Here is a 15,483-nt window from a genome sequence, read left to right on the forward strand (position 1 = left end):
TTCATAAGCCTTCCTTAAAAAGACAAGAAACATAACTGATGTTATCATGAAATAATTCATTTGTCTCACCAGAACTCCCACCAAAAAAAGAGTACTTACCACTTCAATTTCCAGTAAGTTATTCTTATTTTCAAGTGTTCTCACGCGACTAGTAGCTTCATGCAAAGCACTATCTAATTGGCCACATCTAAAAACCATAAATTTAGTTTCAATTAGAAGATAAAATTATTACCCTTAAAAGTATTATATAAATCTAACCAATTCTCTAATATATAACATAAGACAAATTCTCCAGTGTTAACTAAGACTCAGGATGCCATTTTAATAGAATATATCCCAATGAATCTAATAATACAGTATGTAGAGAAAAGGCTAAAATTGGCCAGGCACAGTGGCTCACACCTGTAATACTAACACTTTGGGAGGCTGAGGCAGGCAGATCACTTGAGGCCAGGAGTTCGAGATCAGCCTGGCCAACATGGTGAAACCCTATCTCTACTAAAAATACAAAAATTAGCTGGGCATGGTGGCATGTGCCTGTGGTCCCAGCTACTCAGGAGGCTGAGGTGGGAGGGTGGCTTGAACCTGGGAGGCTGAGGTTGCAGCGGGCTGAAAGCACAACACTGCACTCCAGCCTGAGTGACAGAGTGAGAACCTGTCTCAAAAAAAAAAAAAAGCCTAAAATAATTTTTTTAAAAGATATAAAAAAAAAGACATGCATAAAATAGCTTGATCTTAGCTTGAAAAAAATCTGTATCTACATATATGCATTATGATTTCTGGAAAAACGCAAAAAATTAAATTTGGATTTGGGATTTGGGACTAGAGGTTGGGGTAGGGAGATTTACTTTTTTTTTTTTTTTTGAGACAGGATCTCACTCCATAACCCAGGTTGAAGTACAGTGGTGCAATCATGGTTCACTGCAGACTTAACCTTCTGGGATCAAGCAACCCTCCTGCCTCAACCTCCTGAGTATGCACCACCACACACAGCTAATTTGATTTTTTGTAGAGATGGGATCTCACTTTGTTGCCGAGGCTGGTCTCAAACTCCTGGACTCATGCGATCCAATTTACTTTTCATATTATGTCCTTCTGTACTATTTCAAATTTAGCACGAATATAACTATTCTTATAATTAACTTCCTTTGTAAAGTTAATTATCACAGATCCTCAAAATAACAAAATACATAGAAGAATTCAGCTACCATCTTGACTCGGTGTTTAACATAGTATGAATAATAAAAGCTTTATTTATTTAGCACTGACTATACACCAGGTCTTTAAGCACGTTTCGTTTATCCTCACAATTCTGTCCATTAAGACTATCATTGGTCCCAGCCAGGCGCGGTGGCTCACGCCTGTAATCCCAGCACTTTGAGAGGCCGAGGCCGGTGGATCACAAGGTCAGGAGATCGAGACCATCCTGGCTAAACCATCCTGGATAATACGGTGAAACCCCATCTCTACTAAAATACAAAAAATTAGCCGGGCATGGTGGCGGGCGCCTGTAGTCCCAGCTACTCGGGAGGCTGAGGCAGGAGAATGGCATGAACCTGGGAGGCGGAGCTTGCAGTGAGCCGAGATAGCACCACTGTACTCCAGCCTAGGCGACAGAGACTCCATCTCAAAAAAAAAAAAAAGAAAGAAAAAAAGATTATCATTGATCCCATTTTACAGTTGAGAAAACAAAGACAGTTCAGTTCCTCACTGAAAGTCACACAGATTGTAAGCAGTCACACTGGGAGCATAAGCTGGGCACTCCTAGTTCATGCTCCTAACCACTGTGCATTAATGCGGCACAGACATGAAATACTGATGAGACTATTCGTGAAAAAAAATCACTCAAATAATCAAGTGTGTGTTAATTGTATTTGACTTTTTTCAGTACTACGGATTCTAATGTGCCAGAGGATCACTGTCCCAAGTTCTAAATCCGTGACATAGTAATCTGATATCACAGCTGGCTAACGGCTCCATTTGTAACACCAGGGGGATTCTCCAATTTGCAATTTTAAGTTTGGAAAAAACCAGTGTATACACTGATAAGAATGGTTTTTATCTTGGGGGAATCATTTCTCCAGTTCTAAATGACTGCCACGTATTTTGTTTCTACTGTCCTCTGTAACACAGCTTTTTTTTTTTTTAACCATAAGCCAGATCAAACCTTTTTTGGGAAGAGGAGAAAATAATGTACTGCTATTCATTTTACACAGTGATTACATCTACTCCAGTAACCAAGCCTGCCACTGTTATTAACTGCTATAACACAGCCATTTACTTAAAACCCTGGCTTCCAATTTGCTCCACCTATATTTGCTCATTGCCCTACATGCTCAAACATCTTCTAGTCATAAAAATGTTTTGACTGGCTATAATTTATTCTAGGTACCTTCTTTAGGACTGTTTTTAATCTTCAAAAGTTCACTGGTGGGCTTCTTTCATACTTGTTTTCCTACAGGAAGTAACTACAGTCATCTTTGCCTTTTTTTTTTTTTTTTTTGAAACTGAGTCTCACTCTGTCACCCAGGCTGGAGTGCAGGAGTGCAGTGACACAATTTCGGCTCACTGCAACCTCCGCCTCTCGGGTTCAAGTGATTCTCCTGCCTCAGCCTCCCGAGTATCTGGGACTACAGGTGCGCACCACCACATACAGCTGCTTTTTGTATATTTAGTAGAGACAGAGTTTCAATATGTTGTCTAGGCTGGTCTTGAACTCCTCACCTCTAGTGATCTGCCTGCCTCAGCCTCCCAAACTGCTGGGATTACAGGTGTGAGCCACCACACTCAGCCTCATCTTTGCCTTCTAAACAAAAACAATAATAAAAAAACCAACTTCCCATAACCTGCTATCTACTGTTTGTATCGTAAAAAACCTAAACCTGTCTCTTTTCTTTTGGTTTGGCTCTTTTTCAAATTACTTTTCCCTACCATTGTACCCCCACACCACCAAATGCAAAATGAAAGCTGTAGAAACATTCAATAAGACAGCCATGTTAACTACCACAGCAACCAAAACTACTTACAGTATAAAGGCTAGTTTTCCCATAACTTTGAAAGTTAAACTGTTTTGTTTTGTTTTGTTTTGTTTTTGAAAGTTAAACTGTTAACCAGATGGAAGATTTTAGTTCCCTCCTAAGCTCTTTGAAGTGAGTCTTTTCTCCTTAGAGAACACCTTGCTATCAGCTAGACCTGCATCGATTTTCAATCTATTTAAGTCCTATTTATTTATTTAGAGACAGGCTGTCGCTCTGTCACCCAAGCTGGAGTGCAGTGGTACAACCTTAGTTCACTGCAGCCTCGACCTCCAGAGCTCAAGCAATCCTCTCACCTCAGCCTTCCCAGTAAGTGGGACCACAGGTACACGCCACCATGCCCAACTAATGTTTTAATTTTTTGTAGAGACAGGGTTCCACTATGTTGCCCAGGCTGGTCTTGAACTCCTGAGCTCAAGAGATCTGCCTGCCACAGCCTCCCAAAGTGCTGGGTTACAGACGTGAGCCACCATGCCTGACCAAGTCCCGTTTAATGGTAAAGTATGTTGCAAGGACTCTACTACTAATACTAGTGAAAGCATCAGATTTTCTAAGTGATTCTAAAATAGGTGTGAAGCTATCCTGAATATAAGGCCATTCTCCCCTGCATTTCTTTGTGGGTTTTTTTGGAATGGGAACTACAGTATTTTAATGGGCCTATTAAAAAGGTGAAGAACTGCCACAGGACATAAGCCATAGACTTATTAGGAAGTCCATAGTACTGCTCCTCCCATCAATGACATTACTCTGCATATACAAAATTCGCTCAACTGTTTCAGTATTTTGGCCATGTGAAACAAATGGCTCCACGTCAGTTATTAGTGTATTATAAGACGGGGGTTTAGCTTCAAAAATACTTAGGCAAACATGACTGTTAAAATTTCAGATCCAAAGTATATGTTTTCAAAGTGTTTTCTCACATTATACTTCTGTGAAAATAATACATCCAAGGTGGAGAAAACTTCACAGCTAAATTATAAATTTTACCTGTCTACAAGAATTTGATTGGTTATCTTCCAATCTTCAACTCCAGAGATTTCTTTTGCCTCCAGCTTCTGTTTCAAACTATTTATTTCTGATTCATAATAAGCTCGAAGATCTGCTATGTGTCGAGCATGCTTTTCCTTCAGATTCTGCCTAATCCTTATTCGGTGAGAATAAAAAATATATATTAGGAAAGCTATCCTCAGTCTCCATCCCACAAGAGAAACCAAGAACATAATGATTCTCATGGGCAAAAATATAGCATATTTCCTTTGCATACTACAAAATATATAGATTAATACACAAAAAGTTGACAATCAAGTGAAAAAGTTTTTATATGCTCCATCTTAAAAATGCTAAATCTCTAAGACTTTATGCAATACTGAAGTTCAATAAAGATCATTTTCAATCAGATATCACAGAAAATCTATTAACATTACAAGCCATTCACTGAAATACATACTTAGACAATATCACAGGATCTTCCAAGGAAGTCAATGAAATGCATTCTGGGACACTGTTGGCTGTACCTGGAAGCTGGGACTGACTGACTGAGGCCGAAGCGACCATGACAGTGTTTTCTTCATCTACAGTGTTGACTGAGATATCATTACTAGTAATGGTATATACTGATGGAAACGTGGAACTGGTCCTACTTTCGTTTTGGAATGTCTGATTTTTCCAAGAGTCCACCGGAGAAGCTTTTGTGTGTAAGGGATATTTTGGAAATCCAGGTAACTGAGAAGTGACATTACTTGCTTGTGAAAATGAGTCTATGTCAGAAGGACTAGACATACTAGGTTCTAGAACAGAGTCCGGGGAAAAGGATATTCTGTCATCAAGGGCATTCGGGAGGCCGTGAGGTTGAATCCCTGAAATCTGCTGCTTTGGCTTCATGTGTAACGTAGGATCTAGAGTCAGGACCTGGAAACCAGACAACAACGAAGTCTTACCCTCAGAACTCGGCTTTGTTTTGCTTGTTTTGAAGTGAGTAGGCTTTAGATCTCCTAGGGAAAATGAAGCTTGAGGTAAAAGTTAGAGTCAGGAAGCATTGTTCACGTTCACTCGGCAGAATGTGGACAACTTTACCTCTGGTGGATGATTTGGGTTGGAAGCAGAAGTGAGATTCCTCTCAGGTAACTGCTTGTTTTCCCTTTGTTTTTTATAATAAATATCCTTCAGTGACGGTAGCTTCATCTCATTACTAGTATTAGACTTAAAGATACGAAACAAAATTAAATGTTGTTATCAATAATGAAACAAATTAATGATATCAAAATAAGCACCATAAAAAGATTTTTGAAAGGCTTTAAGCAAATTGAAAATGTAGACTGTCAGATTTGTAATACAAGCTTGGAAGTCATTACCTAGTATGATGAGTCTACCTCAGAATGGAAAGATGTTTGGATCTCCTAACAATTTAGGACACTAAGGGGATAATGTGAACATTATCTTTGAGACAAGGTCTCACCCTGTTGCCCAGGCTGGAGTGCAGTGGTGTGATCATGGTTCACTGCAGCCTCAATCTCCCAGGCTAAGGTGATCTTCCTGCCTCAACGTCCCAAGTTGCTGGGACTACACAAGTGCAAGACCACGCCCAGCTAATTTTTGTATTTTTTTTTGTAGAGACAGGGTCTCACCATGTTGCCCAGGCTGGAGTGCAGTGGTACAACCTTAGTTCACTGCAGCCTCGACCTCCTGAGCTCAAGCAATCCTCCCACCTTAGCTTCCCAAAGTGCTGGGATTACAGGCATGAGCCACCACGCCTAGCCAATAACCAAGTTTTGAGGTAAGAAAATACTTCATAGGCTAGGCGCGGTGGCTCATGCCTGTAATCCCAGCACTTTGGGAGGCCAAGGTGAGTGATCACTTGAAGTCGAGAGTTTGAGACCAGCCTAGCCAACATGGAGAAACCCTGTCTCTCCTAAAAATACAAAATTAGCCAGGCATGGTGGCGCATGCCTGTGATCCCAGCTACAAGGGAAGCTGAGGCAGGAGAATCGCTTGAACCTGGAAGGCGGAGGTTGCGGTGAGCCGAGATTGCGCCATTGCACTCTAGCCTGCGCAACAAGAGTGAAACTCCGTCTCAAAAAAAAAAAAAAAAAAAAGAAAACAAAATACTTCAGAATGAATGCTAGAAGGATGAGAAAACTTTCGGCCAAATTAATTTCATATGGCTGAAGAAAAAGCACCAAGAGGTGGAGTTCCTTATCTATGTAGTTACAATCATGTTTGTTAAAAGAGCTGGCCAAACAAAACTAGGTGTCACAAAGTGACCCAATGAAAATAAGTCCCCCCAACCCATCACTTCTCGGCCTTTTGGCTAAGATCAAGTGAAAATAAGTCCCTTTATTCATTAGTAAAATAAGAAGATATGACCCTAGGCTGGACACGGTGGCTTACACCTGTAATCCCAGCGCTTTGGGAGGCCAAGGCAGGCGGATCGCCTGAGGTCGGGAGTTTGAGACCAGCCTGGCTAATATGGTGAAACCCTGTCTCTACTAAAAATACAAAAATTAGCTGGGAGTCGTGGCGCAGGCCTGTAATCCCAGCAACGCAGGAGACTGAAGTGGGACGATCACTTGAACCCAGGAGGCAGAGGTTGCAGTGAGCTGGGATCATGCCACTGCACTCCTTCACTCTAGCCTGGGCGACAGAGCAAAACTCTGTCTCAAAAAACAGAAGATAGGACGCTAATTTCGAAAAATTGAAATCAGGGCTTCACTACACTAAAAATGTTGCAGAGAGGTCTAGGCTCTAAACATTAAAACTTTGGGCTTAAACTATTTCAAGGTGGGACGTATTATAGGGTATGAGAGGAGAACCAATTAACCTTGGGCCTCAAATTTAAACTGTGAACACTGTCACAAATGAGATTACAGATTCAACAATAGATACACTGAAAACACTGAAAGAACACATTAATCACGTAGCTTTAAATTTGTGTCCCATTTCTAGACCCTACATAGGCTGCAGAGCACCATGAATATACATTTTTAAAACCTTATAACTACCTTGTGAGTGTGTGCATTAAAGGCATTAATTTGTTAAATCTAAACCTTTAAAATATACTGTGGTGGCTCACGCCTGTAATCCCAACACTTTGGGAGGCCAAGACGGGTGGATCACTTGAGGTCAGAAGTTCGACACCAGCCTGGCCAATATGGTGAAACCCCATCTCTACTAAAAACACAAAAATTAGCCGGGTGTGGTGGTGCGTGCCTGTAATCCCAGCTACTTGGGAGGCTGAAGCAGGAGAACTGCTTGAACCCAGGAGGTGGAGGATGCAGTGAGCTGAGATCGCACCACTGCATTCCAGCCTGTGAAACAGAGCGAGACTCTGCCTCAAAAAAAAAAAGTACCACAATTCCCATAATCCTGCTGTAGAATTCATTCTTTACATGCCAATAACCTAAAGAAGCCTTTTCAAGACCTGAAGCCTGTGAAGAGTAGCATTACTCCAGCTACGGCCACAGCCTGGTGGCCTGGGGGAATAGTTGGGGTTATTCTACTCAAAGCTCATGGGAATAGAAAAGTACCACTTTTCACCACTTTTATGTTCTTGTCATGTTAACATCTCTAAAGTAAGGATGCCTCTTGTAATTAATGGCATTTTATAATTGCTATTGCTTTGGGCCAAGTTGTGGTTGTGACAGACTGTCATTCCCTGCTCATGAGCTCAAAATTGGCCAAATAGGTATCAGCAGCTTGGAAGACAAACCTACACACTACAATGAAGCTCCTGAGGACCAATATTTAAGAGAACGGTGAATCAGACACGTTTAGCAACATACTCCACATGGGAGTCCAAAGCGGGCTAGTCCTACATGCTACTAAGACAGGTAAAAAGCAGAAAGGCCTTTCTATTCTTTTTAAAGAAATGCAGAATCACTGATGCTCTTGGTGGGCTAGAGGAAGATAACGTGGGAAAACACAGAAACTAACACCAAGGTGGAGAGAGAGAAGTGGCCAGGCATAGTGGTTCACATTTGTAATCCCAGCACTTTGGGAGGCTGCGGCAGTAGGATTGCTTGAGTCCAGGAGTTCGAGAGACCAGCCTGCGCAACATAGAGAGACCTTGCCTCTACTAAAAAAAAAAAAAAAAAAAAAAAATGAGCCAGGTGTGGTTGCACATGACTATAGTCCCAGCTACTCAGGAGGCTGAGGCAAGAGGATCGCCTGAGCCCAGGAGGTTGAGTCTGCAGTTATCTATGATGAAGCTGCTATACTCCAGCCTCGGCAACAGTGAGACCGTGAAGAAAGAAAGAGAGAAAGAGAGAAAGAGGAGAAGAGAGGAGAGGAGAGGAGAGGAGAGGAGAGGAGAGGAGAGGAGAGGAGAGGAGAGGAGAGGAGAGGAGAAGAGAAGAGAAGAGAAGAGAAGAGAAGAGAAGAGAAGAGAGAAGAGAAGAGTATAACACTCTGAGAAGGAAAGAATTTTAGCCACTTTTATTTCACTTATGTTTTCCTTTTTAAAATATGCATAAGAGTTATATAATAAGCCAGGCACAGTGGCTCACACCTGTAATCCCAGCACTTTGGGAGGCTGAGGCAGGTGGGTCACAAGGTCAGGAGACCGAGACCATCTTGGCCAACATGGTGGAACTTCGTCTCTACTAAAAACACAAAAAAATTAGCTGGGTATGTTAGCGCATGCCTGTAGTCCCAGCTACTCAGGAGGCTGAAGCAGAAGAATCGCTTGAACCCAGGAGGTGGAGGTTGCAGTGAGCCGAGATCACACCACTGCACTCCAGCCTGGCAACAGAGCAAGACTCCGTCTCAAAAAAAAAGTTATATAATAGGCCAGGCACAGTGACTCACAGCTGTAATCCCAGCACTTTGGGAGACCAAAGCAGGGGAATCACTTGAGCCCAGGAGTTTGAGACCAGCCTAGGCAACACAGCAAAAATCCTATCTCTAATAAAAAAAAAAAAAAAGTTACTGATACATAATAAAACCTATGTTTAAGTCTAAAGACTCTTTCCATAAGAATAAAATATAAATTCTAAAGTGGTAAAAAAAAAAAAAAAAAAAAATGCAGTATCCACTTACTGATGTTCAAGATCAGGTAACACTGTGAGCCCTGCAACTGCACAGCCTACTAAGCCTGCCTTGCCCCCTACAATCTTACCCGCCTCATACTTCATTTCTTTGTGTTGACCTGTGTCTTTTTGCTCCTTTCACGAAGTATGGAACGTTGGTTTCCGTCACTGAGACTCTGATGCTTACAAGTACATTGCCCCATCTGTCTGTCTGTACATGTCATTCATTTTTATGTCTCTTGGTTACTTTAATAGTATCTCTCCTTTTCCCCAGGTACTCTTTCATTACCTGATCAAAATACAGAAATGAAGGCCGGGTGCAGTAGCTCATGCCTGTAATTCCAGCACTTTGGGAGGCCAAGGCAGGCGGATCACCTGAGGTCAGGAGTTCGAGAGCAGCCTGGCCAACATGGTGAAACCCCGTCTCTACACAAATACAAAACATAGCTGGGCATGATGGCAGGTGCCTGTAATCCCAGCTACTTGGAAGGTTGAGGCGGGAGAATCATTTGAACCCGGGAGGCAGAGATTGCAGTGAGCTGAGATCACGCCACTGCACTCCAGCCTGGGCAACAGAGCGAGACTCCGCCTCAAAGAAAAAGAAAAAAAATACAGAGGTGAAATAGGTACATTGATGTACATTTACTGAATAGTTTTATTTCTTTGCTCTTAAATTTAAAAAAAATGGGCCAGCGCAGTGGCTCACGCCTGTATTCCCAGCACTCTGGGAGGCTGATGTGGGCGGATCACCAGCCTGGCCAACATCACGAAACTCCCTCTCTACTAAAAATACAAAAATTAGCCGGGCATGGTGGCGCATGCCCATAATCCCAGCTACTCAGGAGGCTGAGGCAGGAGAATCACTTGAACCTGGAACCACTGCACTCCAGCCTAAGTGACAGACGGAGACTCCATCTCAAAAAAAAAAAAAAAATTTTTTTTTTTTAAATGTACCTTTCTTACTCAAAGAAAATCCAGCAAATTGGCCAGGCGCAGTGGTGCATGCCTGTAATTCCAGCACTTGGGAGGCCAAGGCAAGCAAATCACGAGGTCAAGAGATCGAGACCATCCTGACCAACATGGTGAAACCCCGTCTCTACTAAAAATACAAAAATTAGCTGGGCGTGGTGGCATGTGCCTGTAGTCCCAGCTACTTGGGAGGCTGAGGCAGGATAATCACTTGAACCCAGGAGGCAGAGGTTGCAGTGAGCCGAGATCGCACCACTGCACTCCAACCTGGCGACAGAGTGAAACTGTCTCAAAAAAAAAAAAAAAAGAATACAGCAAATTAAGTTGCTCATAACTATGGTGGAAATGGATTGCATAACAAATGAAAATGAATGGAGGTGTAACAAATGAAAAATCAACACCAATTCTGGGAAAAGGGGAAGAAATTAATAGCTGAGGACCTACTACATATGAAATAGTAGGCACAATCCATTTAATTTCACAAAACACTAACCAGCATTTTTTTTTTTCCCTTTTTGAGACAGGGTCTCACTCTGTCACACAGGTTAGAGTGCAATGGTGTGACCTCCCGGGCTCAAGTGATCCTCTCACCTCAGCCTCCCAAAGTACAAGGATTACAGGTGTAAACTACGATGCCCAGCTCAAGCCAGCCAGAACTTTTTAAAAGTGGAATTTTTAATTCCACTTTTTTTTTTTTTTTTTTTTTTTTTTTGAGCCCTTACGGGGTTTATTAGAGGTGGCCCTTGCTGCCACATTTTCAGAGCAAGCCTGGTTTGACAGCCCCTCCTGCCTTCTGCAAGGGCTTTTTCCACAGCAACGTGCAGGCCTGTGTCTCCTCTCCTGCCTGTTCATGGGAGCTCAGGAATCCCACGTGCAGGTCACAGCTGCTCCCTGAGCTTCCAGACACACAGGCTTCCAGCTCGAGAGGCACGCAGTTTTACGGAGCCTTGGCTCACAGCCTGGCACCATGCTCGGTGCTGGAGACGTGGAGGAGAGTGGCAGTGGTTTCCTGCCCATGAGGACCTTAGCTCTCAAAAGAGAGAGATAGGCACCTGGGAATGTCCGGTCACACTGTGACAGAGAGGCAAGTCCAGGTGCTGTGGGTGGGACCATCCAAGGCTTCTTGAGGAGAGGACACCTGAGCAGAGATTCACAGGTCACCTGGGAGTTGTGTGAAGTAGTGGGGGAGGTCTTCAAGGGCCCAGAGAACAGCGTCCATGGGAGCAGGGGACAGCGGGAGGGGAACTTGGAGAGTGGGAGAGGCAGGCGCAGAGTCCAGGGATCTGAGGGAAGAGAGCGTTTCATGGAGGAAGATGGGGCCCACATGTCCCATCCCCATCAGGTCCAGTAGGTGAGGGCTGGAAATGCAGCCTTTGGTGCTGAGCAGTGGTCATTACAGAGGCCTTGCTCCAATGAGGATTTCTTGTATGATGAATGATGGCATAGTGAGTTTGCCTGGAGGCTATCACATTCTGTGCTGATCCTTGGCGTATGAGTGTCTCCTCTGTGGAACAGGGGCTGCATTTGGGTGTGCTGGGGAGTGGATTGTGCATGGGCCTCATACTTAGTGAGGGCCATCATTGTAGCTGCTATGTTTTTTGTTTTTTTTTTTTTTTTTTTCCAAGGCAGAAGAATTTTTTCTTAGTACAGAACAAAATGAAAAGTCTCCCATGTCTACCTCTTTCTACACAGACACGGCAACCATCCGATTTCTCAATCTTTTCCCCACCTTTCCCCCCTTTCCATTCCACAAAACCGCCATTGTCATCATGACCCGTTCTCAATGAGCTGTTGGGTACACCTCCCAGACGGGGTGGTGGCCGGGCAGAGGGGCTCCTCACCTCCCAGTAGGGGCGGCCGGGCAGAGGTGCCCCTCACCTCCCGGACGGGGCGGCTGGCCGGGCAGGGGGCTGACCCCCCCCCACCTCCCTCCTGGACGGGGCGGCTGGCCGGGCAGAGGGGCTCCTCACATCCCAGTAGGGGCAGCCGGGCAGAGGTGCCCCTCACCTCCCGGATGGGGCGGCTGGCCAGGCGGGGGGCCGAACCCCCACCTCCCTCCCGGACAGGGCGGCAGGCTGGGCGGTGGGCTGACCCCCCCACCTCCCTCCCGGACGGGTCGGCTGGCCAGGCGGGGGGCTGACCCCCCACCTCCCTCCCAGACAGGGCGGCAGGCTGGGCGGTGGGCTGACCCCCCCACCTCCCTCCCGGACGGGGCGGCTGGCCGGGCTGAGGGGCTCCTCACTTCCCAGTAGGGGCGGCCGGGCAGAGGCGCCCCTCACCTCCCGGACGGGGCGGCTGGCTGGGCGGGGGGCTGACCCCCCCACCTCCCTCCCAGACGGGGCGGCTGGCCGGGCGGGGGGCTGACCCCCCCACCTCCCTCCTGGACAGGGCGGCTGGCCGGGTGGGGGGCTGACCCCCCCACCTCCCTCCCGGACGGAGCGGCTGGCCGGGCAGAGGGCCTCCTCACTTCCCAGTAGGGGCGGCCGGGCAATTCCACTTTTTTCTGTTGTTGTTTTTGCTGAGGCGGAGTCTCGCTCTGTCACCCAGGCTGGAGTGCAGTGGCACCATCTTGGCTCACTGCAATCTCCACCTCCTGGGTTCAAGTGATTCTCCTGCCTCAGCCACCTGAGCAGCTGGGATTACAAGTCCATGCCACCACGCCCAGCTAATTTTTGGATTTTTAGTAGAGATGGGGTTTCACCATGTTGGCCAGGCTGGTCTTGAACTCCCAACCTCAGGTGATCTGCCCACCTTGGCCTACCAAAGTGCTGGGATTACAGGCTTGAGCCACAGCACCCAGCCTTTAATTCCACTTTTAAGAAGCATTGCTAAGATTACGTAAGGAAAAAATGACAGACTGAATTTAAAACAAGTGAGTATGATTCTAAAGCCCATGCTTTTTCCAGTATTTTAGAAGTTGAAAAATAAAATTTATACTGGAGTACTTAGCAACAATTGTAAAACACAAACACACACAATTTTTTTTTTTCTTTGAGATGGAGTTTCACTCTCGTTGCCCAAGCTGGAGTGCAATGGCACAATCTCGGTTCAGTGCAACCTCCGCCTCCCAGGTTCAAGTGATTCTCCTGCCTCAGCCTCCCAAATAGCTGGGATGAACAGGCACATGCCACCAAGTCTGGCTAATTTTTTTGTATTTTTAGTAGAAACGGGGTTTCACCATGTTAGCCAGGCTGGTCTCGAACTCCTGACCTCAGATGGTCTGCCCACCTCAGCTTCCCAAAGTGACAGGATTACAGGATTACAGGCCACCACACCCAGCCCACAGTGTGTGTGTTTTGTTTTGTTGTTTTTTTTTTTTTTTTTGAGACAGAGTCTTGCCCTGTCACCCAGGCTGGAGTGCAGTGGCGCGATCTCCCCTCATTACAAGCTCCGCCTCCCGAGTTCACACCATTCTCCTGCCTCAGCCTCCCGAGTAGCTGGGACTACAGGCGCCCGCCACCACGCCCAGCTAATTTTTTGTATTTTTAGTAGAGACGGGGTTTCACCGTGTTAGCCAGGATGGTCTTGATCTCCTGACCTCATGATCCGCCTGCCTTGGCCTCCCAAAGCGCTGGGATTACAGGCGTGAGCCACCGCGCCCGGCCACCATGTGTTTTTAAATTACCTGGTTTGGTGACACATCTGTGGAAGACAATGATATGAACGTCTTCTCTAAAGTTTCAGGCAAAGAGTGGTGCATATCCTTTTCCTCTAGTTTCCAGTAAGTCAATCCTGATGTGCACAAATACACAGAATAGAAAAGAGTGAGAAAAAAACAAAAATGCTTTCTAGAATAACATTTCTACCTAAAGGAAATTAAATATGGGAAGAAATTAATTTTGGGTTAAAGTAATTTGAATTTTGATGGAAAAAAGTTATCTAAATTCCTTATTATGTAAGAGTCCTAACTGGATGCAAATGTTTAAAACTGAAATATAAAAAGTCAAGATGAGTTGGTACAATTTAAAATACATATTTTTGGCCAGGCACGGTAGCTCACGCCTGTAATCCCAGCCCTTTGGGAAGCTGAGGCAGGAGGATTACCTAACATCAGGAGTTTGAGACCAGCCTGGCCAACGTGGTGAAGCCCCATCTCTACTAAAAATCCAAAAATCAGCCAGGTGTGGTGGCACACACTGTAATACCAGCTACTTGGGAGGCTGAGGCATGAGAATCGCTTGAACCCAGGAGACAGAGGTTGTAGTGAGCTGAGATGGTGCCACTGCACTCCAGCCTGAGTGATAGAGTGAGTGATAGAGTCTCAAAAAAAAATTAAAATAATAATAATAAAATAATTTTTTTTATTTTTTGAGACAGGGTCTCACTTTGTCACCCAGGAGTGCAGTGGTGCCATCTCAGTCCACTGTGGTCTCTTTTTTTGAGACAGAGTCTCGCTCTGTTGCCCAAGATGGAATGCAGTGGAGTGATCTCGGCTCATTGCAACCTCCGCCTCCCGAGTTCAAGCGATTCTCCTGCCTTAGCCTCCTGAGTAGCTGGAATTACAGGCATGCGCCACCATAACCGGCTAATTTTTGGTTTGTTTTTTCTTTTCTTTTTTTTTTTTGAGACAGAGTCTCACTCTGTTGCCCAGGCTGGAGTGCAATGGCGCGAGCTCGGCTCACTGCAACCTCCGCTCACTGCAACCTCCGCCTCCCAGGTTCAAGTGATTCTCCTGCCTCAACCTCCTGAGTAGCTGAGGTTACAGGCATGCACCATCACGCCCTGCTAATTTTTGTATTTTTAGTAGAGATAGGGTTTTGCCATTTTGGCCAGACTGGTCTCGAACTCCTGACCTCAAGTGATCTGCCTGCCTCAGCCTCCCAAAGTGCTGGGAAAACAGGTGTGAGCCACCGTGCCCAGACTAATTTTTGTATTTTTAGTAGAGATGGGGCTTCACCATGTTGGCCAGGCTGGTCTCAAACTCCTGATCTCAAGTGATCCTCCCCCCTCGGCCTCCCAAAGTGCTGGGATTATACGCATGGGCCACTGCGCCCAGCCCAGCTCACTGGAGTCTCAGCCTTCCAGGTTCAAGACATCCTCCTGCCTTAGCCCCGCAAGAAGCTGGGACTACAGGCACACACCACCAAGCCCTGCTAATTTTTTTGGTACTTTTAGTAGAGACAGGGTTTTGCCATGTTACCCAGGCTGGTCTCGAACTCCAGAGCTCAAGCAATCCACCCTCCTCGGCCTCCCAAAGTGCTAGGATTACAGTTGTGAGCTACCAGGTCCAGCCTTAAAATATATTTTAAAATAGACAATTTCTTTTTTTTTTTCCTGAGACAGGGCCTCCATCTGTCACCCAGGCTGGAGTACAGTGGTGCAATCACAGCTCACTACAGCCCTGACCTCCCGAGCTCAAGCCATCATTCCCTTTCAGCCTCCCAAGTAGCTGGGACTATTAACTCACACCACCGCACCCGGCTAATTTTTGTATTTTGTGTAGAGACGAAGTTTTG

At 45.4% G+C, this 15,483-nt stretch overlaps 1 protein-coding gene across 5 annotated transcripts in view; it reads right to left on the reverse strand.

The window, feature by feature from the left end:
• MPHOSPH9 (M-phase phosphoprotein 9) overlaps positions 1-15,483 on the reverse strand; it is a 78,569-nt gene that overhangs the window by 41,757 nt on the left and 21,329 nt on the right. For 4 of the 5 annotated variants that reach the window (XM_055358287.2, XM_031001106.3, XM_063694448.1 and 1 more), the window contains 5 exons: positions 13,653-13,759; positions 5,109-5,234; positions 4,483-4,943; positions 4,023-4,178; positions 100-187 (listed from right to left, as the gene is read on the reverse strand). In XM_055358287.2, coding sequence (XP_055214262.1) covers positions 100-187; positions 4,023-4,178; positions 4,483-4,943; positions 5,109-5,234; positions 13,653-13,759 — 938 coding nt within the window. The remainder of the gene's footprint in view (positions 1-99; positions 188-4,022; positions 4,179-4,482; positions 4,944-5,108; positions 5,235-13,652; positions 13,760-15,483) is intronic. The other variant, XM_055358286.2, reaches the window with a different exon arrangement.

This window comes from Gorilla gorilla, chromosome 10, assembly GCF_029281585.2.
Source record: "Gorilla gorilla gorilla isolate KB3781 chromosome 10, NHGRI_mGorGor1-v2.1_pri, whole genome shotgun sequence".
In the NCBI taxonomy this organism is placed as follows: Eukaryota; Metazoa; Chordata; class Mammalia; order Primates; family Hominidae; genus Gorilla; species Gorilla gorilla.